The 27,729-nt window shown below is 42.1% G+C and overlaps 2 protein-coding genes and 1 pseudogene across 2 annotated transcripts; 2 read left to right on the top strand and 1 right to left on the bottom strand.

The window, feature by feature from the left end:
* The first annotated feature begins 288 nt into the window (after positions 1–288).
* Positions 289–3,414, top strand: LOC124018413 (annotated as a pseudogene).
* Positions 3,415–3,726: 312 nt separating this feature from the next.
* On the top strand, positions 3,727–6,948 carry LOC124018411 (proteasome subunit beta type-8-like). Its single transcript, XM_046333724.1, has 6 exons — positions 3,727–4,150; positions 4,572–4,713; positions 5,327–5,438; positions 5,868–5,997; positions 6,280–6,484; positions 6,767–6,948. The coding sequence occupies exons 1-6, from the start codon at positions 4,025–4,027 to the stop codon at positions 6,853–6,855; spliced, it is 804 nt and encodes a 267-aa protein (XP_046189680.1). The 5' UTR covers positions 3,727–4,024; the 3' UTR covers positions 6,856–6,948.
* A 16,686-nt stretch (positions 6,949–23,634) lies between these two features.
* On the bottom strand, positions 23,635–27,372 carry LOC124018414 (BOLA class I histocompatibility antigen, alpha chain BL3-7-like). Its single transcript, XM_046333725.1, has 6 exons — positions 27,075–27,372; positions 26,466–26,765; positions 25,534–25,644; positions 25,178–25,195; positions 24,599–24,673; positions 23,635–24,473 (listed from the first exon to the last, which is right to left on the bottom strand). The coding sequence occupies exons 1-5, from the start codon at positions 27,331–27,333 to the stop codon at positions 24,627–24,629; spliced, it is 735 nt and encodes a 244-aa protein (XP_046189681.1). The 5' UTR covers positions 27,334–27,372; the 3' UTR covers positions 23,635–24,473; positions 24,599–24,626.
* Positions 27,373–27,729: the final 357 nt, after the last annotated feature.

The following is a 27,729-nucleotide window of genomic DNA, read 5'->3' on the forward strand; positions in this document are numbered from 1 at the left end:
CATGAGGCAAATTATTGTCACAACAGATACTGACTGGTTTTCTGATGCATGCCCCTCCTTTTTCTTTAAGGTATCTGTGACCAACAGATGCATATCTATATTCCCAGTCATGTGCAATCCATAGATTAGGGCCTAATGAATTTATTTAAATGGACTGGTTTCCTTATATGAACTGTAACTCAGTACAATCTTTGAAATTGTTGCATGTTGTGTTTACATGTTTGTTCCCTGTACCTTATCATCATCCTTGCCTGTCTATATGTGACTTAAAAAAGACAATAATGATGGACAAAATGTATTGAAATCAATTGGGTATTAAATGGAATGTTCTTTGGGGCCTTGTTTGTGCAGGAGGGAGTGGTACTGGGAGCAGACACACGGGCCACCTCCGGTGAAGTGGTGGCTGATAAGATGTGCGCCAAGATCCACTACATCTCCCCCAATATATAGTGAGTAGGCCTACACCTGTTTTAAGGGATAGTCAATGTGTGACTTATGTTTAGAATGGAATTGAATGTCATGTGTGTAAGAGAGAAGTGAAGAGAAGTGGGAGAGTAGTGATAAAAATGGAGGCTGTCCCTTTTATTTGAGATATCCATGCCCGCACATCCATTGTTCTCCTGTCCCCTCTCTCCTGTCTACTCCCTCTCTCAGCTGCTGTGGTGCAGGAACTGCAGCGGATACAGAGAAGACGACCGACCTGCTCTCCTCCAACCTCACCATCTTTTCTATGAACAGCGGCAGGAACCCACGTGTCGTGATGGCAGTAAACATACTGCAGGACATGCTATTCAGGTGTGTGTGTGCGCGTGTGTGTATCTTTACCACTCTCCATTACAGCGGTGGTTAATTAATTAATTAATCCACAAAGCAATGGATGAAAGGACTGACCATCTGCGAGGTGAGTTGTTATAATATTTTTTACCATGGCCTAGATTCAATCAGATCAGTGTTAACCTGCGATAACCAACAATCACATTTCGCTGTTTTTATTCAGGCGATGTCAGAGGTTTAACTGCGCTGGAGCTGACGATTCGGTGAGCGGCTGCTCGTGTGCTTATTGTCACAAAGCCACGCCATTTGCGTTACAAGTTCAGAACGAGAAAGTGTAGGCTCTGTAGAACTAATGACGCTCAAATTGGAAATCATTCAACTAAATAATGAGGATTTCTATCAGCCTAATCGAGGTGTAGATTACGTCACACATTCCGATGTTTGAACCTGTAACACGGCTGCATGGAATTTCTACTGCGACTCTGTGCATCCTATGGCAATGCCGGCGATAGGTATAATGTCGGCGATAGGTATAATGTCGGAGATAGGTATAATGTCGGAGATAGGTATAATGTCGGAGATAGGTATAATGCCGGAGATAGGTATAATGTCGGAGATAGGTATAATGCCGGCGATAGGTATAATGCCGGCGATAGGTATAATGTCGGAGATGGGTATAATGCTGGCGATAGGTATAATGTCGGAGATAGGTATAATGTCGGAGATAGGTATAATGCTGGCGATAGGTATAATGTCGGAGATAGGTATAATGTCGGAGATAGGTATAATGTCGGAGATAGGTATAATGTCGGAGATAGGTATAATGTCGGAGATAGGTATAATGTCGGAGATAGGTATAATGTCGGAGATAGGTATAATGTCGGAGATAGGTATAATGTCGGAGATAGGTATAATGTCGGAGATAGGTATAATGTCGGAGATAGGTATAATGTCGGAGATAGGTATAATGTCGGCGATAATAGGTATAACGCCGGCAAACCACTTCTGGGTTTGACCGCTCCAACGCAGTTACACCTCCGACATTGCCTAAACAAAAGCTATGCTATGCTGTTGTCGGTTATCGCTGGTTAAAGCTGAACTGACTGAATCTAGGCCCATGTTTTGAGGCTATTCCAGTGTTTGTTTACAATTACTTCTATTTTGGGTTCTGATAGGGGTACGACAGTTGAACTAATAAGCCCATGAGGCATTTATAAGTTACACTCTTCAATAATCAATGGGTATATATCATTCATTTAAAAGTCCAAAAATTGATGTAGCAATCGCAGATTGCCCATTTAAACATGACTGTCTGTTGAAAAAACTCACCTCAACCAACTCTATAGGCGCTCCAATGTAACAGCCTTTCATATCAGATAAATTTGATTCAAAATAGAAATTCTTGTTTGTTAATAATCTATCTGATAATTCTCTCATAGGTACCGGGGCCAGATAGGGGCCAGTCTAATCCTAGGAGGGGTGGACTGCAACGGCAATCACCTCTACACAGTGGGGCCCTATGGGAGCATAGACAATGTGCCATACCTTGCAATGGGTGAGGGACTGCTACTGTGTCAAGCATACATAAGCATACACCCATATACTGTTATTGTTTGGGCCATTATTAGTTGATTAATCAACTAGTCATGAATAATCTATAAATGATTACATTTAGTTGATTCATATTTGTGTTTTACTTTGAATTGTGTTTTGTGTAGGGTCTGGTGATTTGGCTGCTTTGGGGATTCTGGAGGACAGGTTCAAACCTAATATGGAGGTTTGTGACTTTTCCTTAGGCAGGCTAGAAATTGTCATACATTTAGTTCATATGCTATCGCGTCGACAGAGTTCAAGTCTCAAGAGTTAAGTCATTGGACTCACCATAAAGAATGCATGAGATTTGTTTACATTAATCTGGATGTATTGCAGTCCTACCTCCCCCATCCCAGTCCTTCATTCACTCCCCATTCCTGTGACCTACTAGATGGAGGAGGCTAAGGAACTGGTCCGGGATGCCATTCACTCTGGCATCATGAGTGACCTGGGCTCAGGAAACAACATAGATATCTGTGTCATCACTAAACAGGGGTGGACTACATCAGGTCGTACCAGGAGTCAGAGTACAAAGACAAGAGGTAAATGATGTCACCATCCTCAGATTCTGCTTCAAGTATTAGTCTAGAAAACAGTGTTTCATTTCTCTCTCTTTTCTCTCATTCCCACTCTCTCTCTCACCCTCTCTCATTCAGGCAGAAGAGATACAAGTATGGTCCAGGTACAACATATATTTTGACAGAGAAAATAGTCCCTGGAGGTAGTGCAGGAGACAGTCCAGCGGATGGATACCGCCTGAACCTGACCACTCAGAAACGACAAAGAGAGGCTGGAGACAGTCACACAGAGGCTAATCACAATATTCGGACATAAAAGAAATGAATAAAAGACACCTAATAATGACAAGACTTGACTACAAGATGACACTACAATGAAAAGCCATAAAAACCTTGTGACATAAAGATCTTAGTTGAATGAACTGTAGGCAGCGATACATTTTGAACAGGTATAAAATACCTAAGCTAGTGGGTGAAATATTGGAAAGTGATTGATTGAATAAAACGTCTACATTATTTTTCATGAAAATGTGTTTTGAGTTTTCCCTCCTCACTTTTAGCTTTCCCTTTTAGCACAGTTCTCACATCATCTTCATTTTGGTGTGTTTTTAATCAGCTTGCCATGGTTCACCAATGAAGAATATACCTGCTACTACCTTCCAGGGGATTTCGATATTTTAAATGTTTCAAATTGTGAAACGTAATACACCATAATGTTAACCACATGAAACCTCCTAACAGGTAAGTCTCCATATTTACTGACGACGATGCCACAAATAATGCTCAGCGATTGGCCAAATGGGTGATACATTTACACTCAATTTACTGTATATTGTTGTGATATATTATGGCAAAACTTCCAAGACTATGAACACTTGTTTATTAGTATGACTATAGGCTTGGCTAGGCTGGGCTATTGTCAAATACACATTAGCCTATAGATGCTGTGTTGGTAACTTTTACGATCACGAATGAGAAGTTACCTTAAAAACCCTTTCGGTTTCGTGTGCATTGTAAGGAAAGACATTTCCTTGATGCAACCGAGCGAAGTAAGGCTGTATTTTTGCTTTAAAATTTAATGAAGAGAGAGCCTATATTGTTATATGTGAGCCTACATTCGTATATTTGATTGAATCAGTATGGCCCTTTTCGATGTAAGTGGTTATAAATCCCACTCGGAACTTCGTGGGCAGATTATTGGAACAGGAGTAGGGCATTTTATCGACCGACCGAATCAGAAGTTTTCTGTTCCCGTTGGAGTGGATGTGAGTATCCTATTCATTTTTAATAAGAAATATTGGAAATTGTATTTCATGCCATTTAAAAAAAATGGAATATCAATGCATCAATTAGTCTTCGTATTAGTTTGTTAAAGGAGACCGTGATCTTGGGTATGTGCCAAAATCAATTTTAAGCTTCTTTCAATTTGCACGTAGTTTCTGTTTCTTCTGCGATGCTTATGTGAAGTGAACTATTCATGTGTGAAGTGAACTATAGAATTACGCATGGTTCAATGGAGAAGCACAACTCACCTCAAACACAGTTTTACGCACGCCACGCACAACCATACATGTGCACGCACGCTCCAGAAAAGATGCTGACTAAAGCTGCTGTCTCACTCATTTTTAAACGGTTGGATCAATCTATTTCTCAGTTCCCCTCCTATATTGCTCTCCTTCTCTCTAGCCCTCAGGGTTCCTCAAGTCATGCAGCCGTGAAGGTGGTGTGTCCATAGATCTGAACCATGGTACTACTACCCTGGCTTTTACATTCCGCCATGGTGTCATTGTGGCTGTGGACTCGAGGGCCTCAGCTGGCAGCTACATTGGTAAACGTCATATTCCATAAGGTTTAGCTTTCCTTGAAAACCAAAACCACTTCACCCCATCAGCCCTGCGGAGTCTTGAGTGCATGTGGTTCAGATTTATAATTTAAGAAAATTAGCTTTAATCTCTTGTGTTCATCCGACAACACCTATACACAGTAATACACCAGTAATAGCATATATACTTCATATATGACATTTAGCAGACAGTTTTATGCAAAGTGATTTACAGTCATGCGTGCATACATTTTACATATGGGTGGTCCCGGGAATAGAACCCACTACCCTGGCGTTAAAACCACCATGCTCTACCATCTAAGCTATAAAGGATCTATTAAATACTACTGTTACTTCTATAACTGCCCACTGTATTGTGAGTACTAAACCAAATCTACAAGGGGTGTTTGTAAGCTCATCCATTTTGATGTGATTTACCTTGGAAGGTTGATGTGATTAGCCTTGAGTTGGTCCATTTAGAGTTCTGTTCCAGAAGCAGTCGTAGACACATCCGACACCGCCAGATGCAGAATGCATCTCAGTTCCCCCGACATCTATAACCAAACATAAAGCAACCATTCTCTAACCCTGTTGCCGTGTATTTGTCTTTAACCTGCAGCGTCAAAGGAGGCTAACAAGGTGATAGAGATCAACCCTTACCTGCTGGGGACCATGTCCGGCAGTGCTGCTGACTGCCAGTACTGGGAGAGACTGCTGGCTAAGGAGTGCAGGTCTGTTGGAGCTTGTCTCTGTGGGATTGAGTCCCGCTATACAGTTACACGGTGTTAATATCACAGTCATCAATGCCTGTCTGTGTAAGTCAGGTTTATAGGCATGGGTTGGACGAAGAGAACATTTACCAATCAATTTCCTTACACTCACAACAAATGCACGAGACATAAAGTAATGACCTTACAACCATATCAGTATCAACCAGTGACTTTGTGGTTACCATCTAATTAGGGTTTTGTCCATAATGCTGATCTAGACTCGCCCTCTCCCTATCTTAGTCTTCTTGGTCTGCTTTCTAAGCCATATTAATGCCTTGACCCTTTAGGTATCTGGGGTGTTAAAATGTATCGGGAGGTAAACCAGTGTGTTAGCACTCTTGACCGCCTTGTCTCATACAGTGACTGACCCTCCATCTCTTTGTGTCTCAGGCTGTACAAACTGAGGAACAAACAGAGGATCTCAGTGTCTGCAGCCTCTAAGCTGCTGTGTAACATGATGCTGGGCTACAGGGGCATGGGCCTCTCCATGGGCAGCATGATCATTGGCTGGGACAATAAGGTACAGGGTGGGTGGGAGTGAAGAGTGGTATGTGTGTGTGTGTGTGTGTGTGTGTGTGTGTGTGTGTGTGTGTGTGTGTGTGTGTGTGTGTGTGTGTGTGTGTGTGTGTGTGTGTGTGTGTGTGTGTGTGTGTGTGTGTGTGTGTGTGTGTGTGTGTGTGTGCGAGCCTGCATGTGTATTAGAAGGCCTCCGTTTTCATCCTTATTATACCCAACATGTTTGAGTGCCTTCAATTGTCACGTCTGTTGATGAGTTTCAATTGATTTGTGTCTTGCTGTCCAGGGCCCTGGTTTGTACTACGTGGATGATAACGCCACACGTCTCTCTGGTCGTATGTTCTCTACTGGTTGTGGTAGCAGCTATGCGTACGGAGTGATTGACAGCGGCTACCGTGAGGACATGACGGTAGAGGAGGCGTACGAGCTGGGCCGCCGCGGTATCACCCACGCCACACACAGAGACGCCTACTCCGGAGGAGTGGTCAACCGTGAGTGACCTTGTTCTAAACCTGTGACTATTTTGATTTGATTTGACTTGACTTAGTAATTTCTTGTGTGACCATGTGAATCATAAGATAGGTGTTTGTTGTGTAAATTCCAGGTGTGAATCCCATGTAATGAGGTTAGAACTAAATGTTCAATTATAATCTTATCTCATAACCATTTATTATATGCTGAAGCCAAAGGAAAATCAAATGTAAACAATAGCTTTAAATTAATGTATGTATTTTTAAATGCATGTGTGTGTAACTGTCTGTGTGTTTGTCCAGTGTACCACATGCAGGAGGACGGCTGGATAAAGGTGTGTAAAGAAGACGTTTCAGAGCTGATCCACCGCTACAGGAAAGGCATGTTCTGATCCCAGATCAGTTTCCACACCCACACAGACACACTGTGTTCTCTCTCAACTGATCCCAACACTGCTCCAAATAAAGACGGTTTTCAAACTGTATACTCTGGCCTCTTGTTTAACCTGGAGATCTTACATGCCTAACAATGTTTATGTCAAGTAAATTGTCACGGGCCTCTCGAGTGGTGCAGTGGTCTAAGGTACTGCATCTACATCGCAGTGCTGGCTGTGCCACTAGAGATCCTGGTTCAAGTTCAGGCTCTGTCGCAGCTGGCCGTGACCGGGAAACCCATCAGGCCGTGCACAATTGGTCCAGCGTCATCCGGGTTAGGGGAGGGTTTGGTCTTGTCCCATCGCGCTCTAGCGAGTCCTGTCGCGGGCTGGGTGCTGACAGAGTTGCCAGATGTAGGGTTTTCTCTGAGACATTGGTGCGGCTGGCATCTGGGTTAAGCAGGCAATGTGGCTTGGTTGTGTTTTGGAGGACGCACAGCTCTCAATCTTCACCTCTCCTGAGTCCGTACGGGAGTTGCAGTGATGGGACAAGACTGTAACTACCAATTGGATATCATGAAACTGGGGAGAAAAAAGGTTTTAAAAAAACATTTGGCACAATTTGTTGCATCTGTTACCAGTCTGAGTTGAATGTACAGTATATGACTAGATTTTTCTTAAGGGGGCCGGAACATAATTACAAATCATTTTTAAACTGCAAATTGACCAGACATACTGTATATTTGACTATAACATAATAATTTCAGACCACATACACTGAGTTCAGAAAACATCATAACGCCTGCTCTTTCCACGACAGACTGGCCAGGTGAAAGCTATGATCACTTATTGAGGCCATGTGTTAAATCCACTTCAGTGTGGATCAGTGTCGATCCAGTGTAGATGAAGGGGAGGAGACAGGTTAAAGAATCATTTTTAAGCCTTAAAACAATTGAGACATGGATTGTGTATGTGCCATTCATAGGGTGAATGGGCAAGACAAAATATTTAGTTGCCTTTGAATGGGGTATGATAGTAGGTGCAAGGCACACCTGTTTGTGTCACACCTGTTTGTGTCACACCTGTTTGTGTCACACCTGTTTGTGTCAACTGCAATGCCGCTGGGTTGTTCTTGTATCCCGCTTGTATCAAGTAGGTCCACCACCCAAAGGACATCCAGGAAACTTGACACAACTGTGGGAAGCATTGGAGTCAATATGGGCCAGCATCCTTGTGGAACGCTTTCGACATCTTGTAGAGTCCATTCCCCGATGAATATATGTCTTTTTTTCTTGCAACTCAATATTAGGAAGGTGTTCCTAGATTTTTGTACCCTCAGTGTATCTATATTTATGCGTGGGAATACTTTGGAACAGATTTCCCAAATTAGAATCACTTGGAGCTGATTTGCTGGTGTTTTTCAAGTATTTTATGTCCAAAAAAGACCCACCAGTTGGGGAACGCTGGTATATGAGAATCGACCAGTTGTTTCCCAGTGCCAGTCATACAAACCTGGATTTGTATTTTCTCTGTAGTCTGTTGAGACTTGTGAAATACACGTTAAATAAATTGGGACTTGACAACTTTGTGACTTGAAGAGGTTTAGTCAAGTATTTTAGCACGCAAAAGGGTCAAATAACATAACCTCATAACCAACGATTGAAGGAGTAAGTCAAGTCCTTATCGTCCTGTCAAGCGTAAAACAAAGTGTTTCCTGAAACACAAGTACAGTACATGTCACAAACCAGTCGGATGTGTTCGCCCAGTTGCTTATGGTTGGCACCATTCTGTAAATGTCCACCTTAGTGTAGGAGTTCACTGTACAAATCAAACATTACAAACACAATGTGCCATCAAAGGAAGCTTTTAATTAATGTGATAAATTTGCCATAACATCTGAAGTAGCCTATTTCTCCCATATTATGTTCATTGTCTCAGCTTGATAAACGAGTCACTGTGGATATGAATAGTGGAATCGTGTGTGCAGTCATTACATGGGGAGTATACTGTAGGTCCCAACATGTTATGATAAAAAGTTAATTACATCCCTTATAGCAACTACATTCCATAAAAGTCTACCAACATCGATGTCATCTGTTGCCAGGCAGGATTCTGTGCAACAGGTCTTGGTGAATACCCTATGATAGGCTATTCAATTTCAGCATGGAAGAGGACAGAAGTACTGCTACAGCTGCTCTGTTCTCCTTGGCAGTTTATTGATCAATAAATATCATTGATTCATTGGCCAGAGTTCACTTACAGTTGAAGTCGGAGGTTTACATACACATTAGCCAAATACATTTAAACTCAGTTTTTCACAATTCCTGACATTTAATCAGGGTAAAAAGTCCCTGTTTTAGGTCAGTTAGGATCACCACTTTAAGAATGTGAAATGTCAGAATAATAGTAGAGAGAATGATTTATTTCAGCTTTTATTTCTTTCATCACATTCCCAGTGGGTCAGAAGTTTACAAACACTCAATTAGTATTTGGTAGCATTGCATTTAAATTGTTTAACTTGGGTCGAATGTTTTGGGTAGCCTTCCACAAGCTTCCCACAATAAGTTGGGTGAATTTTGGCCCATTCCTCCTGACAGAGCTGGTGTAATTGAGTTTCGATTGTAAGCCTCCTTGCTTGCACTTTTTCAGTTCTGCCCACAAATTTTCTGTAGGATTGTCACGTTCTGACCTTGTTGTCACGCCTTGGTCATTGTATCTTGTGGTTTTGTTATATGTTTGGGTAGGCCAGGGTGTGACATGGGTTTATATGTTGTATTTCGTATTGGGGTTTGTATTAATTGGGAGTGTGTATTATTAGGGGTGTGTCTAGTTAGGCTTGGCTGCCTGAGGCGATTCCTAATTGGAGTCAGCTGATTCTCGTTGTCTCGGATTGGGAACCGTATTTAGGTAGCCTGAGTGCGCGTTGTATTTCGTGGGTGATTGTACCTGTCTTTGTGTTAGTCACCAGATAGGCTGTAATTAGTTTCACTCGTTTGTTGTTTTTGTATTTTCAGTTATTTCATGTACCGCATTATCTTCATTAAAAGTCATGAGTAACCTACACGCTGCATTTCGGTCTGACTCTCTTCAAACAACAGACTAAGTTCAGAATCACCCACCATCATTCACAGACCGAGCAGCGTGTGAACTGGCAGGATCTAAAGGAGGACGTTATGGACGGCAGAAGCAGGGATTATACAACGTGGGAAGAAATCGACAGGTGGGCGGCCGACCCAGAGCGAGTGCAGGAGCCCGCCTGGGATTCCCTACAGCAATGCGAAGAGGGCTATACACGTATGGAATCGAGAAGGAAAGCATTGCTATACAGAGCGAAAACCGAAGGTAACGGGAAAGGGCAGAGAGAGAGTGGCTGAGTCAGGAAACAGACCTGAGCCTACTCTCCCTGTTAATCGTGAAGAGCAGTTGCAATGGGAGAGACTGCATCATTTGGAGATTTGGACATGGGAGGAGGAATTAGACGGCGCAGCCGGGAGAATATCGCCGTCCCAAGGAGGAAATAGAAGCAGCTAAAGCGGAGAGGCGCATGTATGAGGAGGCAGCACGGCGACGCGGTTGGAAACCGGAAAGTCACCCCAAAAAATTTATTGGGGGGGGGCTTAGGAAGAGTATGGCTGAGTCAGGAGATAAACCTGAGCCAACTCTCCTTGTTCATCGTGAGGAGCCAAGGAGGAGACCTGAACCAGAGCCAGTGTTAGAGGTGAGCGAAGCAGAGACTGTGAAGGAGTTAATGGGGAAAGTGGAGTGGAGAGTAATGAGGGAGTTGCTAGCTTGGTGCTATAGATATAATATTCGTCCGACGGATCGTGTCGGGGATTTAATAGCACCTGAGTTAGCGCTCTATACTCAACCTGAGGTGCGTGTTAGTCAGCTGGTGAAGTTGGTGCCAGCCTCACGCACCAGGCCTCCTGTGCACATCCCTAGCCTTGCACGTCCTGTGCCTACACTGCTCTCAAGATCTCCAGTACGTCTTCACGGTCTAGCCCATCCTGTGCCACCTCCACACACCAGTCCTCCGGTAGCAGCTCCCGCACCAGGCTTCCTGTGCGTGTCCTCGCGCCAGTACCACCAGTTCCAGCACCACGCACCAGGCCTCCAGTGCGCCTCGCCTGTTCAGCGCAGCCAGTGCTTTTCTCCCCTCCTGCGCTGCCGGAGTCTCCCGCTTGTTTAGCGCAACCAGAGCTGTTCTCTTCTCCTGCGCTATCGGAGTCTCCCGCCTGTTTAGCGCAGCCAGAGCCTTTCTCCTCTCCTGCGCTGCCGGAGTCTCCTGTCTGTCCAGCGCCACCAGTGCTCCCAGTCGGCCCAGCGCGTCCAGTGCGCATCGCCTGTTCAGCACAGCCAGTGCTTTTCTCCCCTCCTGTGCTATCGGAGTCTCCAGCCTGTTCAGCGCAGCCAGAGCCTTTCTCCTCTCCTGCGCTGCCGGAGTCTCCTGTCTGTCCAGCGCCACCAGTGCTACCAGTCGGCCCAGTGCGCCTCGCAGGTTCAGCGCAGCCAGAGCTTTTCTCCTCTCCTGCACTGTTGGAGTCTCCCGCCTGTTCAGCGCAGTCAGAGCCTTTCTCCTCTCCTGCGCTGCCGGAGTCTCCTGTCTGCCCAGCACCACCAGTCGGCCCAGCGTCACCAGTCTGCCAGGATCCGCCAGAAGTGCCAGTCTGCCAGGATCCGCCAGAAGTGCCAGTCTGCCAAGATCTTCTAGATCGGCCAGACAACCTGAATCATCCAGGTCCAGCCAGCCAGGATTTGCCGGAGCCTACTACCTGCCTGAGCTTCCTCTCAGTACTGAGCTTCATTTCAGTACTAGGCTTCCTCTCTGTACTGGGCTCCCTCTCAGTACCGTGCTTCCCCTCAGTACCGGGCTGCTTCGGTCCCGGGCTGCTCCTCTGTCCTGAGATGCCCCTCTGTCCTGAGCTGCCCTGCTGTCCTGAGATGCCCCTCTATCCTGAGATGCCCCTCTATCCTGAGATGCCCCTCTGTCCTGAGTTGCCCCTCTGTCCTGAGTTGCCCCTCTGTCCTGAGTTGCCCCTCTGTCCTGAGTTGCCCCTCTGTCCTGAGCTGCCCCTCTGTCCTGAGTTGCCCCTCTGTCCTGAGTTGCCCCTCTGTCCTGAGTTGCCCCTCTGTCCTGAGTTGCCCCTCTGTCCTGAGTTGCCCCTCTGTCCCGAGCTGCCCCTCTGTCCCGAGCTGCCCCTCTGTCCCGAGCTGCCCCTCTGTCCCGAGCTGCCCCTCTGTCCCGAGCTGCCCCTCAGTTATGTGGGGATCAGGGTGAGGACTATTAGGCCATGGTCGGCGGAGAAGGTGGATTATCCTAGGACGCGAAACGGAGGAACTAGGACATTTATGGAGTGGGGTCCACGTCCCGAGCCAGAACCGCCACCATGGACAGACGCCCACCCGGACCCTCCCTATGCTCTTGAGGTGCGTCCCGGAGTCCGCACCTTAGGGGGGGGTTCTGTCACGCCTTGGTCATTGTATCTTGTGGTTTTGTTATATGTTTGGGTAGGCCAGGGTGTGACATGGGTTTATATGTTGTATTTCGTATTGGGGTTTGTATTAATTGGGAGTGTGTATTATTAGGGGTGTGTCTAGTTAGGCTTGGCTGCCTGAGGCGATTCCTAATTGGAGTCAGCTGATTCTCGTTGTCTCGGATTGGGAACCGTATTTAGGTAGCCTGAGTGCGCGTTGTATTTCGTGGGTGATTGTACCTGTCTCTGTGTTAGTCACCAGATAGGCTGTAATTAGTTTCACTCGTTTGTTGTTTTTGTATTTTCAGTTATTTCAATTACCGCATTATCTTCATTAAAAGTCATGAGTAACCTACACGCTGCATTTCAGTCTGACTCTCTTCAAACAACAGACGAAGTTCGTTACACTTGTTCCATTTTTATGTCTTTATTTTAGTTGGTCAGGGCGTGAGTTGGGGTGGGAATTCTATGTTGTTTTTCTATGTTTTGTTCTGTTGTTATATTTCTATGTGTTTGGCCTAGTATGGTTCTCAATCAGAGGCAGGTGTCAGTCGTTGTCTCTGATTGGGAGCCATATTTAGGTAGCCTGTTTTCTATTGTGTTTTGTGGGTGGTTGTATCCTGTGTTAGTATCATACAGGACTGTTTCGGTTGTTTGTTTGTACTTTTGTTATTTTGTTCAGTTGATTTATTAAATATATCATTATGGACACTTACCACGCTGCACATTGGTCTGATCTTTGCTACTCCTCCTCTGAAGAAGAGGAATTCCGTTACAAGGATTGAGGTCAGGGCTTTGTGATGGGCACTCCAATACCTTGATGTCATAAGAAATTCTCAATGTTCTAACTGAACACTTATATATCTCTGTCTAATTCCTGAAGGTTGTAAATCTCCAGTTCAAAGAAATAGACACCCTCAGCCTGCAATAGATCAATACTTTATTCAGAGAGCGCTCTGCCCCTCAAATGCAGAGCCAGTCTTTTATAGCACACACACACACACAAATGAACTCACATCAGTAGAAACTACACCTCTCTTCAGGTGGGCTGTATTTTTCCAAAGTTCACACACATTGTTTATCACACTTCTGCAACATGTTTCATCATCTTCGCAAGCCTAGCCATTTCTAACAGTTTTTTTCCTCCCTAGGGTGGAGAGTTCTCTTTCCAGTTATTAGTTTCACCGTTATCACAAGTCGACAGTTCAGATGTTCTTGAATGTCTCAACTATACCCTGCTCATATTGTGAAATAGTAACACAATGGTCTAGTCAACACATTATTGGATTATGACTGTAACACATTTCATACAATTATATGGTTTGAGGGTGGAATACTTTAGTCATTATCTTAAACATACAAATTCTTCTATCACTTGACTTTGTTGTCTGACACAACTTTGTTGACTTTTGACACAACTTTGGAAGTATGCTTGGGGTCATTGTCCATTTGGAAGACCCATTTGCGACCAAGCTTTAACTTCCTGACTGCTGTCTTGAGATGTTGCTTCAATATATCCACATAATTTTCATACCTCATGATGCCATCTATTCTGTGAAGTGCACCAGTCCCTCCTACAGCAAAGCACCCCCACAAAATGATGCTGCCACCCCCATGCTTCACAGTTGGGATGGTGTGCTTCGGTTTGCAAGCCTCCCCTTTTTCCTCTGAACATAACGATGGCCATCATGGCCAAACAGTTCTATTTTTGCTTCATCAGACCAGAGGACAAAGATCGTACTATTTTGGAGAAATGTCCTCTGGTCTGATGAAGGAAAAATAGAACTGTTTGGCCATAATGGCCATCGTTATGTTGCTACCCATGTAGCCTAGTTCTCCCATATTATGTGCATTTTCTCAGGTTGATAAATGAGTCACTGTGGATATGAATATTGTGTACAGTAGTTACATGGGCTGTATAGTATATAGGTCCCAGTGTGTTATACAGTAGTTACATGGGGAGTATAGTATAGGCCCCAGTGTGTTATACAGTAGTTACATGGGTAGTATAGTAAAGGTCCCAGTGTTATACAGTAGTTACATGGGCAGTATAGTATAGGTCCCAGTGTGTTATACAGTAGATACATGGGGAGTATAGTATAGTATAGGTCCCAGTGTGTTATACAGTAGTTACATGGGGAGTATAGTATAGTATAGGTCCCAGTGTTATACAGTAGTTACATTGGGAGTATAGTATAGGTCCCAGTGTTATACAGTAGTTACATGGGGAGTATAGTATAGGTCCCAGTATTATACAGTAGTTACATGGGGAGTATAGTATAGGCCCCAGTGTGTTATACAGTAGTTACATGGGGAATATAGTATAGTATAGGTCCCAGTGTGTTATACAGTAGATACATGGGGAGTATAGTATAGTATAGGTCCTAGTGTGTTATACAGTAGTTACATGGGGAGTATAGTATAGGCCCCAGTGTGTTATACAGTAGCTACATGGGGAGTATAGTATAGTATAGTATAGGTCCCAGTGTTATACAGTAGTTACATGGGGAGTATAGTATAGGTCACAGTGTTATACAGTAGTTACATGGGCAGTATAGTATAGGTCCCAGTGTGTTATACAGTAGATACATGTGGAGTATAGTATAGTATAGGTCCCAGTGTTATACAGTAGTTACATTGGGAGTATAGTATAGGTCCCAGTGTTATACAGTAGTTACATGGGGAGTATAGTATAGGTCCCAGTGTTATACAGTAGTTACATGGGGAGTATAGTATAGGCCCCAGTGTGTTATACAGTAGTTACATGGGGAATATAGTATAGTATAGGTCCCAGTGTGTTATACAGTAGTTACATGGGGAGTATAGTATAGGTCCCAGTGTGTTATACAGTAGTTACATGGGGAGTATAGTATAGTATAGTATAGGTCCCAGTGTTATACAGTAGTTACATGGGGAGTATAGTATATGTCCCAGTGTTATACAGTAGTTACATGGGGAGTATAGTATACGTCCCCGTGTTATACAGTAGTTACATGAGGAGTATAGTATAGTATAGGTCCCCGTGTGTTATACAGTAGTTACATGGGGAGTATAGTATAGTATAGTATAGGCCCCAGTGTGTTATACAGTAGTTACATGGGGAGTATAGTATAGTATAGGTCCCAGTGTGTTATACAGTAGTTACATGGGGAGTATAGTATAGGCCCCAATGTGTTATACAGTAGTTACATGGGGAGTATAGTATAGGTCCCAGTATTATACAGTAGTTACATGGGGAGTATAGTATAGGTCCCAGTGTTATACAGTAGTTACATGGGGAGTATAGTATAGGTCACAGTGTGTTATACAGTAGTTACATGGGGAGTATAGTATAGTATAGGTCAGAGTGTTATACAGTAGTTACATGGGGTGTACAGTATAGGTCCCAGTGTTATACAGTAGTTACATGGGGAGTATAGTATAGGTCCCAGTGTTATACAGTAGTTACATTGGGAGTATAGTATAGGTCCCAGTGTTATACAGTAGTTACATGGGGAGTATAGTATAGGTCCCAGTATTATACAGTAGTTACATGGGGAGTATAGTATAGGCCCCAGTGTGTTATACAGTAGTTACATGGGGAATATAGTATAGTATAGGTCCCAGTGTGTTATACAGTAGATACATGGGGAGTATAGTATAGTATAGGTCCTAGTGTGTTATACAGTAGTTACATGGGGAGTATAGTATAGGCCCCAGTGTGTTATACAGTAGCTACATGGGGAGTATAGTATAGTATAGTATAGGTCCCAGTGTTATACAGTAGTTACATGGGGAGTATAGTATAGGTCACAGTGTTATACAGTAGTTACATGGGCAGTATAGTATAGGTCCCAGTGTGTTATACAGTAGATACATGTGGAGTATAGTATAGTATAGGTCCCAGTGTTATACAGTAGTTACATTGGGAGTATAGTATAGGTCCCAGTGTTATACAGTAGTTACATGGGGAGTATAGTATAGGTCCCAGTGTTATACAGTAGTTACATGGGGAGTATAGTATAGGCCCCAGTGTGTTATACAGTAGTTACATGGGGAATATAGTATAGTATAGGTCCCAGTGTGTTATACAGTAGTTACATGGGGAGTATAGTATAGGTCCCAGTGTGTTATACAGTAGTTACATGGGGAGTATAGTATAGTATAGTATAGGTCCCAGTGTTATACAGTAGTTACATGGGGAGTATAGTATATGTCCCAGTGTTATACAGTAGTTACATGGGGAGTATAGTATACGTCCCCGTGTTATACAGTAGTTACATGAGGAGTATAGTATAGTATAGGTCCCCGTGTGTTATACAGTAGTTACATGGGGAGTATAGTATAGTATAGTATAGGCCCCAGTGTGTTATACAGTAGTTACATGGGGAGTATAGTATAGTATAGGTCCCAGTGTGTTATACAGTAGTTACATGGGGAGTATAGTATAGGCCCCAATGTGTTATACAGTAGTTACATGGGGAGTATAGTATAGGTCCCAGTATTATACAGTAGTTACATGGGGAGTATAGTATAGGTCCCAGTGTTATACAGTAGTTACATGGGGAGTATAGTATAGTATAGGTCAGAGTGTTATACAGTAGTTACATGGGGTGTACAGTATAGGTCCCAGTGTTATACAGTAGTTACATGGGGAGTATAGTATAGGTCCCAGTGTTATACAGTAGTTACATGGGGAGTATAGTATAGGTCCCAGTGTTATACAGTAGTTACATGGGGAGTATAGTATAGTATAGGTCCCCGTGTTATACAGTAGTTACATAGGGAGTATAGTATAGTATAGTATAGGTCCCAGTGTTATACAGTAGTTACACGGGGAGTATAGTATAGGTCCCAGTCTTATACAGTAGTTACATGGGGAGTATAGTATAGGTCCCCGTGTGTTATACAGTAGATACATGGGGAGTATAGTATAGTATAGGTCCCAGTGTTATACAGTAGTTACATTGGGAGTATACTATAGGTCCCAGTGTTATACAGTAGTTACATGGGGAGTATAGTATAGGCCCCAGTGTGTTATACAGTAGTTACATGGGGAATATAGTATAGTATAGGTCCCAGTGTGTTATACAGTAGTTACATGGGTAGTATAGTATAGGCCCCAGTGTGTTATACAGTAGTTACATGGGGAGTATAGTATAGTATAGGTCCCAGTGTTATACAGTAGTTACATGGGGAGTATAGTATAGGTCCCAGTGTTATACAGTAGTTACATTGGGAGTATAGTATAGTATACGTCCCAGTGTGTTATACAGTAGTTACATGGGGAGTATAGTATAGGTCCCAGTGTGTTATACAGTAGTTACATGGGGAGTATAGTATAGTATAGGTCCCAGTTTTGTACAGTAGTTACATGGGGTGTACAGTATAGGTCCCAGTGTTATACAGTAGTTACACGGGGAGTATAGTATAGTATAGGTCCCCATGTTATACAGTAGTTACATGGGGAGTATAGTATAGTATAGTATAGGTCCCAGTGTTATACAGTAGTTACAAGGGGAGTATAGTATAGGTCCCAGTGTTATACAGTAGTTACATGGGGAGTATAGTATAGGTCCCCGTGTGTTATACAGTAGTTACATGGGGAATATAGTATAGTATAGGTCCCAGTGTGTTATACAGTAGTTACATGGGGAGTATAGTATAGTATAGCCCCCAGTGTGTTATACAGTAGTTACATGGGGAGTATAGTATAGTATAGATCCCAGTGTGTTATACAGTAGTTACATGGGGAGTATAGTATAGTATAGGTCCCAGTGTTATACAGTAGTTACATGGGGAGTATAGTATAGGTCCCAGTGTTATACAGTAGTTACATGGGCAGTATAGTATAGGTCCCAGTGTGTTATACAGTAGATACATGGGGAGTATAGTATAGTATAGGTCCCAGTGTTATACAGTAGTTACATGGGGAGTATAGTATAGGTCCCAGTGTTATACAGTAGTTACATGGGCAGTATAGTATAGGTCCCAGTGTGTTATACAGTAGATACATGGGGAGTATAGTATAGTATAGTATAGGTCCCAGTGTTATACAGTAGTTACATTGGGAGTATAGTATAGGTCCCAGTCTTATACAGTAGTTACATGGGGAGTATAGTATAGTATAGATCCCAGTGTGTTATACAGTAGTTACATGGGGAGTATAGTATAGTATAGGTCCCAGTGTTATACAGTAGTTACATGGGGAGTATAGTATAGGTCCCAGTGTTATACAGTAGTTACATGGGCAGTATAGTATAGGTCCCAGTGTGTTATACAGTAGATACATGGGGAGTATAGTATAGTATAGGTCCCAGTGTTATACAGTAGTTACATTGGGAGTATAGTATAGGTCCCAGTGTTATACAGTAGTTACATGGGGAGTATAGTATAGGTCCCAGTGTTATACAGTAGTTACATGGGGAGTATAGTATAGGTCCCAGTGTTATACAGTAGTTACATGGGGAGTATAGTATAGGCCCCAGTGTGTTATACAGTAGTTACATGGGGAATATAGTATAGTATAGGTCCCAGTGTGTTATACAGTAGTTACATGGGGAGTATAGTATAGTATAGGTCCCAGTGTTATACAGTAGTTACATGGGGAGTATAGTATAGGTCCCAGTGTTATACAGTAGTTACATGGGCAGTATAGTATAGGTCCCAGTGTGTTATACAGTAGATACATGGGGAGTATAGTATAGTATAGGTCCCAGTGTTATACAGTAGTTACATTGGGAGTATAGTATAGGTCCCAGTGTTATACAGTAGTTACATGGGGAGTATAGTATAGGTCCCAGTGTTATACAGTAGTTACATGGGGAGTATATTATAGGCCCCAGTGTGTTATACAGTAGTTACATGGGGAATATAGTATAGTATAGGTCCCAGTGTGTTATACAGTAGTTCCATGGGGAGTATAGTATAGGTCCCAGTGTGTTATACAGTAGTTACATGGGGAGTATAGTATAGTATAGGTCCCTGTGTTGTACAGTAGTTACATGGGGTGTACAGTATAGGTCCCAGTGTTATACAGTAGTTACACGGGGAGTATAGTATAGTATAGGTCCCCATGTTATACAGTAGTTACATGGGGAGTATAGTATAGTATAGTATAGGTCCCAGTGTTATACAGTAGTTACAAGGGGAGTATAGTATAGGTCCCAGTGTTATACAGTAGTTACATGGGGAGTATAGTATAGGTCCCCGTGTGTTATACAGTAGTTACATGGGGAGTATAGTATAGTATAGGCCCCAGTGTGTTATACAGTAGTTACATGGGGAGTATAGTATAGTATAGATCCCAGTGTGTTATACAGTAGTTACATGGGGAGTATAGTATAGTATAGGTCCCAGTGTTATACAGTAGTTACATGGGCAGTATAGTATAGGTCCCAGTGTGTTATACAGTAGATACATGGGGAGTATAGTATAGTATAGGTCCCAGTGTTATACAGTAGTTACATGGGGAGTATAGTATAGGTCCCAGTGTTATACAGTAGTTACATGGGCAGTATAGTATAGGTCCCAGTGTGTTATACAGTAGATACATGGGGAGTATAGTATAGGTCCCAGTGTTATACAGTAGTTACATTGGGAGTATAGTATAGGTCCCAGTGTTATACAGTAGTTACATGGGGAGTATAGTATAGTATAGATCCCAGTGTGTTATACAGTAGTTACATGGGGAGTATAGTATAGTATAGGTCCCAGTGTTATACAGTAGTTACATGGGGAGTATAGTATAGGTCCCAGTGTTATACAGTAGTTACATGGGCAGTATAGTATAGGTCCCAGTGTGTTATACAGTAGATACATGGGGAGTATAGTATAGTATAGGTCCCAGTGTTATACAGTAGTTACATGGGTAGTATAGTATAGGCCCCAGTGTGTTATACAGTAGTTACATGGGGAGTATAGTATAGTATAGGTCCCAGTGTTATACAGTAGTTACATGGGGAGTATAGTATAGGTCCCAGTGTTATACAGTAGTTACATTGGGAGTATAGTATAGTATAGGTCCCAGTGTGTTATACAGTAGTTACATGGGGAGTATAGTATAGGTCCCAGTGTGTTATACAGTAGTTACATGGGGAGTATAGTATAGTATAGGTCCCAGTGTTGTACAGTAGTTACATGGGGTGTACAGTATAGGTCCCAGTGTTATACAGTAGTTACACGGGGAGTATAGTATAGTATAGGTCCCCATGTTATACAGTAGTTACATGGGGAGTATAGTATAGTATAGTATAGGTCCCAGTGTTATACAGTAGTTACAAGGGGAGTATAGTATAGGTCCCAGTGTTATACAGTAGTTACATGGGGAGTATAGTATAGTATAGGCCCCAGTGTGTTATACAGTAGTTACATGGGGAGTATAGTATAGTATAGATCCCAGTGTGTTATACAGTAGTTACATGGGGAGTATAGTATAGGTCCCAGTGTTATACAGTAGTTACATGGGGAGTATAGTATAGGTCCCAGTGTTATACAGTAGTTACATGGGCAGTATAGTATAGGTCCCAGTGTGTTATACAGTAGATACATGGGGAGTATAGTATAGTATAGGTCCCAGTGTTATACAGTAGTTACATTGGGAGTATAGTATAGGTCCCAGTGTTATACAGTAGTTACATGGGGAGTATAGTATAGGTCCCAGTGTTATACAGTAGTTACATGGGGAGTATAGTATAGGCCCCAGTGTGTTATACAGTAGTTACATGGGGAATATAGTATAGTATAGGTCCCAGTGTGTTATACAGTAGTTACATGGGGAGTATAGTATAGTATAGGCCCCAGTGTGTTATACAGTAGTTACATGGGGAGTATAGTATAGTATAGGCCCCAGTGTGTTATACAGTAGTTACATGGGGAGTATAGTATAGTATAGGTCCCAGTGTGTTATACAGTAGTTACATGGGGAGTATAGTATAGTATAGGCCCCAGTGTGTTATACAGTAGTTACATGGGGAGTATAGTATAGTATAGGTCCCAGTGTTATACAGTAGTTACATGGGGAGTATTGTATAGGTCCCAGTGTTATACAGTAGTTACATGGGCAGTATAGTATAGGTCCCAGTGTGTTATACAGTAGATACATGGGGAGTATAGTATAGTATAGGTCCCAGTGTTATACAGTAGTTACATGGGCAGTATAGTATAGGTCCCAGTGTGTTATACAGTAGATACATGGGGAGTATAGTATAGTATAGGTCCCAGTGTTATACAGTAGTTACATTGGGAGTATAGTATAGGTCCCAGTGTTATACAGTAGTTACATGGGGAGTATAGTATAGGTCCCAGTGTTATACAGTAGTTACATGGGGAGTATAGTATAGGCCCCAGTGTGTTATACAGTAGTTACATGGGGAATATAGTATAGTATAGGTCCCAGTGTTATACAGTAGTTACATGGGGAGTATAGTATAGGTCCCAGTGTTATACAGTAGTTACATGGGCAGTATAGTATAGGTCCCAGTGTGTTATACAGTAGATACATGGGGAGTATAGTATAGTATAGGTCCCAGTGTTATACAGTAGTTACATTGGGAGTATAGTATAGGTCCCAGTGTTATACAGTAGTTACATGGGGAGTATAGTATAGGTCCCAGTGTTATACAGTAGTTACATGGGGAGTATAGTATAGGTCCCAGTGTTATACAGTAGTTACATGGGGAGTATAGTATAGGCCCCAGTGTGTTATACAGTAGTTACATGGGGAATATAGTATAGTATAGGTCCCAGTGTGTTATACAGTAATTACATGGGGAGTATAGTATAGGTCCCAGTGTGTTATACAGTAGTTACATGGGGAGTATAGTATAGTATAGGTCCCAGTGTTGTACAGTAGTTACATGGGGTGTACAGTATAGGTCCCAGTGTGTTATACAGTAGATACATGGGGAGTATAGTATAGTATAGGTCCCAGTGTTATACAGTAGTTACATTGGGAGTATAGTATAGGTCCCAGTGTTATACAGTAGTTACATGGGGAGTATAGTATAGGTCCCAGTGTTATACAGTAGTTACATGGGGAGTATAGTATAGGCCCCAGTGTGTTATACAGTAGTTACATGGGGAATATAGTATAGTATAGGTCCCAGTGTGTTATACAGTAATTACATGGGGAGTATAGGTCCCAGTGTGTTATACAGTAGTTACATGGGGAGTATAGTATAGTATAGGTCCCAGTGTTGTACAGTAGTTACATGGGGTGTACAGTATAGGTCCCAGTGTTATACAGTAGTTACATGGGGAGTATAGTATAGGTCCCAGTGTTATACAGTAGTTACATGGGGAGTATAGTATAGGTCCCAGTGTTATACAGTAGTTACATGGGGAGTATAGTATAGGTCCCAGTGTTATACAGTAGTTACATGGGGAGTATAGTATAGGTCCCAGTGTTATACAGTAGTTACAAGGGGAGTATAGTATAGGTCCCAGTGTTATACAGTAGTTACATGGGGAGTATAGTATAGGTCCCAGTGTTATACAGTAGTTACATGGGGAGTATAGTATAGGTCCCAGTGTTATACAGTAGTTACATGGGGAGTATAGTATAGGTCCCAGTGTTATACAGTAGTTACAAGGGGAGTATAGTATAGGTCCCAGTGTTATACAGTAGTTACATGGGGAGTATAGTATAGGTCCCAGTGTTATACAGTAGTTACATGGGGAGTATAGTATAGGTCCCAGTGTTATACAGTGGGAGTTCAGTTCAACAGTAGCCCATTTTAAAATTAACCCAACGTTGATGTCATGTTGCCAGGCAGGATTCTGTACAGCAGGTATTATATCACTATTCATTTCAGCCCTAGAAGGCAGATGTCCTGCTTCAGCTTTTCTGTCTGGCTGTTTATTGATCAATACATATCACTGATTCAATGGCCAAAGTTCACTCACCTGGTTTTCCAGGTCTGACTCAGTCCCTGATTAGACGATAATGGAGAATGAAAACCAGCAGTGATTTATCCCAATCTGTACCATATGGTAATGTTCAGGACAAAATAAACAGTGGAGATTATCCCCCTTTTTTAAGAAGTATTTTATTCAAACATGTACATTTTGGTAATCCAACGCTGTTACCCAGAGTAATTTACAGGAGCAATAAGGCTTAAGTGTCTTGCTCAAGGGCACAGACAGATTTTTACCTAGTCGGCTAGTGGCCCAACACTCACACTAACCTACCTGCCACCCCAGCATCTTTCATACAGATCATCAAAATATATATTACTTCTTCTTAAACCCATATACAAAATCATATTCTTTCACTTCAAATCCTTTGCGGTTTAAAATATATCTTACTGCAAACATTATTTAAAGGCCCAGTATGACACTTTCATTCAAATTTTGTATACTTTATTGAAAGGTGTAAGAACATTATTACAGAACGCATACATTTGGTCTCCAATTTGTCTTTTTTGGCTGGTTGATTATGTACCTCTCAAATGAATCACATTTCCAATCCTTTTTTCTGGACTTGCATTAGATTTGGTCGATCACTGATTTGTGTGGAGCATCCATAATGTACTAAACACAAACATTTGCAATAAAATAATTGTTCAACTTGCCCCATTACCAACTTATTTCTACAGAACCTACTAGACAAAACATTTCAGAAATCAAACATAACATCTAAAAACTAGAACAATGCAGCCACTTTCATTAAAAGAGACATATGTACAAATGGAACATGTGGATAGGCCTTGTCTGGCTTATGGCCATAATTAAACAAGTTACAGTGTGAGAAAAGTGCTAACATGTCGCACAACTACTGTATGTTATACCACTAAAACATACACATACGTGCAGATACGCTACACACGGAAACAAAATAATTATGTTTTTCCAGTTTACAGCAATATCTTTTAAATGTGGTGGTTTGATGGCTTCAGTTATGGGAAAACCAAGTTCATTTATGTTTATTTGTAGAATAATCTAAGTTAAAATCTTAATTTAACATCTCACAATCTAATCCTTTCCAGAAAGACATTTTCATGGTGTTCCATTGATTCTAACATACCTGTAAGAATGAGATAGACTTATCACAGAGTGGCAATATGACATTTTATAATTAAACACAATTTTTAAAAGCGAAACCATAGATTAAATGAAAGTGTTTGAGAGACTGATGTGTCTGATGTGTGTTATGTTCTTGAGAATTTCCTCTTCAGCTCCTTCCTAAAACACATAAGAGAGAGGTTACACACACACATAAACACAGTATAGACAGTAAGACTGTGGACCAGTGTGGAAATGGTTGTATCAGTTTGGTCATTAACATGAGGACACCTTTAGTGACTTACTCTGATGTTACAGAAGTGCAGAGGTCTCTCAAATCGTCTTGACACCTCCAGAGTTGTTAGAGTCAGTGTCGGAAGCTAAAACGGAAATGAAACCCCAATGTTAGAAACAATACTGATTGAAAGTTAATCCATGAGTTCAGGTTCACAGTAAATACATGGTTCACAGTAAATGCATGGTTCACAGTAAATGCATGGTTCACAGTAAATGCATGGTTCACAGTAAATGCATGGTTCACAGTAAATGCATGGTTCACAGTAAATGCATGGTTCACAGTAAATGCATGGTTCACAGTAAATGCATGGTTCACAGTAAATGCATGGTTCACAGTAAATGCATGGTTCACAGTAAATGCATGGTTCACAGTAAATGCATGGTTCACAGTAAATGCATGGTTCACAGTAAATACAGCTTTCCATATTAAACTAAGTCGCTATATCAATTAACAGCTACGTTTGAACAAGCATCAGAAGCTACAAGAAAAGAGACACAGCCACACTCTAAAATAGATATCATACAGTCCAACAACACAAAACAGTGATCTTTTCAGAATAGAGAACAACATGAAGGAAGACACTTACATTGGGCCTGAATAAAGCCTGAAACACAGAGATGAACGTGATGTTGTTATTGACTCTGATAGCTTGGTTTGGTGTAATATTACAAGAGAACATCAGTTTGAGAGTATTCTGATTCCTGTATCTCTACTGCATATCCTACTGCAGACATCACATATACAGTAAGCGACAGCATGACTCTATGTGAATCATCAATCAAACATACTTCTACCATCACTAACTACAACACTTGATTGTAAAACCAGTACTATGACTTGACTACTACTTCTAAACTACTAACTAAAACACTTCTGATAATACCTGAGGTGACAGTGTAGTCTACATAGGAAAATAAAAGGGGTCTTTCTCTCCTCACTCACCTTTCTTGCTCTTCTTCTTCCAAATGACGACCCCAACAACAACAACAACAATGACCAGGAGGAGAACTACCACCACTCCAATGATGAGGACAATGTTGGGGGCTGGGTCATCTGTAATCATCAGAACAGAGCATTCAGACATTAGTACTAGATGGTACATTTTAGTCGAAAATTTACTCTAAGCAGCATCCCTGTCGATTTCAATAAAAGGTCAGGAGGTCAAGGAGAACATGCAGTGTCGTGGAAAATTGCAAGATTATGTTATAATGTTTGTAAGATTATGTTATAATGCTTGTATTACATTATAATAGTTTTAACATTCGACAGAATAGAGTATTGTGTGTGTGTTCCACTGAGGATGGGCCTCTATGAGATAGCACTGACAGAGGAGATTTATGATGTCTTTGGGTGATAAAACCTAAAGAGCATTCCAGATAACATGAGGTAATGGTTCTGTGCTATGAAGTACCAGGAACAAGATTAGAACCTCGTTTTAGAGACCAAACTGAGCGATAATGCATGGCGAATGCTATCTGGCCAAGGGATACTCCTTTCTCAAGTAAAAGTCCCTTTGTGAAGAGTTCCTAAGATCTGCGGTTCGTCATGTAGGTTGAGAGGGGTGTATCTTGGCTATAAAAGATCTTTGTAATTTTCTGTAGTCACTTTTCAATGGTTCATTAGAGATAGCGCATCATTGAAAGTCAAAAAAGGCTATTGCAAAGCTCTTATTATTTTTTAAAGATGTCATTTAAGTATAACTCTGACTGGTGTGTAGTTTGTAACTCTCCTCATTTGGTACAGCAGAAAAATGCCACCACAGCAGTCAGAAAGGTAGTGCCACTGAGCAGATGAGTGAACTTAGAAATGAGGAATATTGGGCACATTCAGTAGGAGGGTTGGGTATAGTGTATATTTTAATCTCTCCCTCTTACCCCAGTTGGTCTGGATCTCAGACTCAGTCAGAACCTTGATGAAGTCCTCCTGGATACCTGTGACTTGAACCACACACTGATACTTGTTGTTCTTCCACTCCTCAGGCGTCACTGTAAGGTGGGAGCTTTTCTGGAAGGTTCCGTCATCGTTTGGGAGGATCTCTCCATTCTCCACATCTTCATGGTGATCTTGTCCGTCTTTATGCCAGGACACCATAACTCCACTGGGGTAGAAACCTGTCGCGTGGCAGGTCACTGGAGAGGAGGGAGTCTTCTGGAGCAGAGACACTGACGGAGGGACTGGAGAGAGACAGAGAGAGAATTCAGACATTTCAGTGGGAGATATTTTGAAATGAGAGCAAACTAAACACATCAACATTTATCAAAATTATGCCATCAATTATAGTGGATTTCTGTATATACAGAAAGATAAAAGTACCATGGTGGTATGGATGAATGTCACACCAATATGGTGCCTTCTGTATCATTAACGAGACATATTTCTTTATTGGTCCAGCATGCTGTACTTAGTTCACAAATCAAACAATAGGTTTCAAGCGTTGCGTAACTACAAGGACAAAAGAAAAAGGAACATTTGTGAATGTGTACCTGTCCTCATCAGAGTGTTCTTCCCAAAGTCCACATACTTCTTTAGCCACTCAACACACTCCTGCGTGATGTAGCTCTTTCTTTGTGCCATTTCAGCAGGGTTATTGTTCCACTTGCGCTGAGTGATCTCAGCTTGCTGTTTAGGAGCGATCCAAGTGAACGTCTTCATGTCGTACACAAGGAAGTCCTCCCCATCATATCCATGCTGCCTATGCCCCTCAGTGACTCCACTGTCATCATCCCACGTACAGCCGTACATGACCTGGATAATGTGGACTCCTGAGAGAGAAAGAAAGAGAGAGACGGAGGGTCATCAACACTGTGCATCGCTCCATCTGTCCTCCAGATTCAGTCTGCCAGTGGGATCTCTATCATCATGTGTTAGTTGTTCAACCAGACTGGAATAAAACAGATCAGCTCAGACCTCTACAGTGTGATGATGTCACACCTTCACCACGGAGACAGAGAGAGTTGATGAGGAGACTCAGAGAGTGTGGATCTATTCTACACCAGCTGATGTTGGCTTGGTTCTGTCTACTGTGTTGAAGATGCACGTCGTGTTCAGTAGAGTAGTGTTATTCTAACTAATGGATGTTATATAAGACTGTAGTTTTCAGTGAGGTGTGTCAATGAATAAAACCCTGTTGATAAATGA

The sequence above is a fragment of the Oncorhynchus gorbuscha genome, unplaced genomic scaffold (genome assembly GCF_021184085.1).
Source record: "Oncorhynchus gorbuscha isolate QuinsamMale2020 ecotype Even-year unplaced genomic scaffold, OgorEven_v1.0 Un_scaffold_5005, whole genome shotgun sequence".
Taxonomy (NCBI): Eukaryota; Metazoa; Chordata; class Actinopteri; order Salmoniformes; family Salmonidae; genus Oncorhynchus; species Oncorhynchus gorbuscha.

What these genes read in the sequence shown, in the direction of transcription:
- LOC124018411 (XM_046333724.1), top strand. Translation starts at nt 4,025, where the DNA reads ATGGCCCTTTTCGATGTAAGTGGTTATAAATCCCACTCGGAACTTCGT. An exon ending in TCATTGGCTGGGACAATAAG is followed by an intron (nt 5,998 to 6,279) that starts GTACAGGGTGGG and finishes CTTGCTGTCCAG; the next exon opens with GGCCCTGGTTTGTACTACGT. An exon ending in CTCCGGAGGAGTGGTCAACC is followed by an intron (nt 6,485 to 6,766) that starts GTGAGTGACCTT and finishes GTGTTTGTCCAG; the next exon opens with TGTACCACATGCAGGAGGAC.
- LOC124018414 (XM_046333725.1), bottom strand. Translation starts at nt 27,333, where the DNA reads ATGTACGGCTGTACGTGGGATGATGACAGTGGAGTCACTGAGGGGCAT. An exon ending in GAACACTCTGATGAGGACAG is followed by an intron (nt 26,766 to 27,074) that starts GTACACATTCAC and finishes GTCTCTCTCCAG; the next exon opens with TCCCTCCGTCAGTGTCTCTG. An exon ending in TGAGATCCAGACCAACTGGG is followed by an intron (nt 25,645 to 26,465) that starts GTAAGAGGGAGA and finishes TGATGATTACAG; the next exon opens with ATGACCCAGCCCCCAACATT.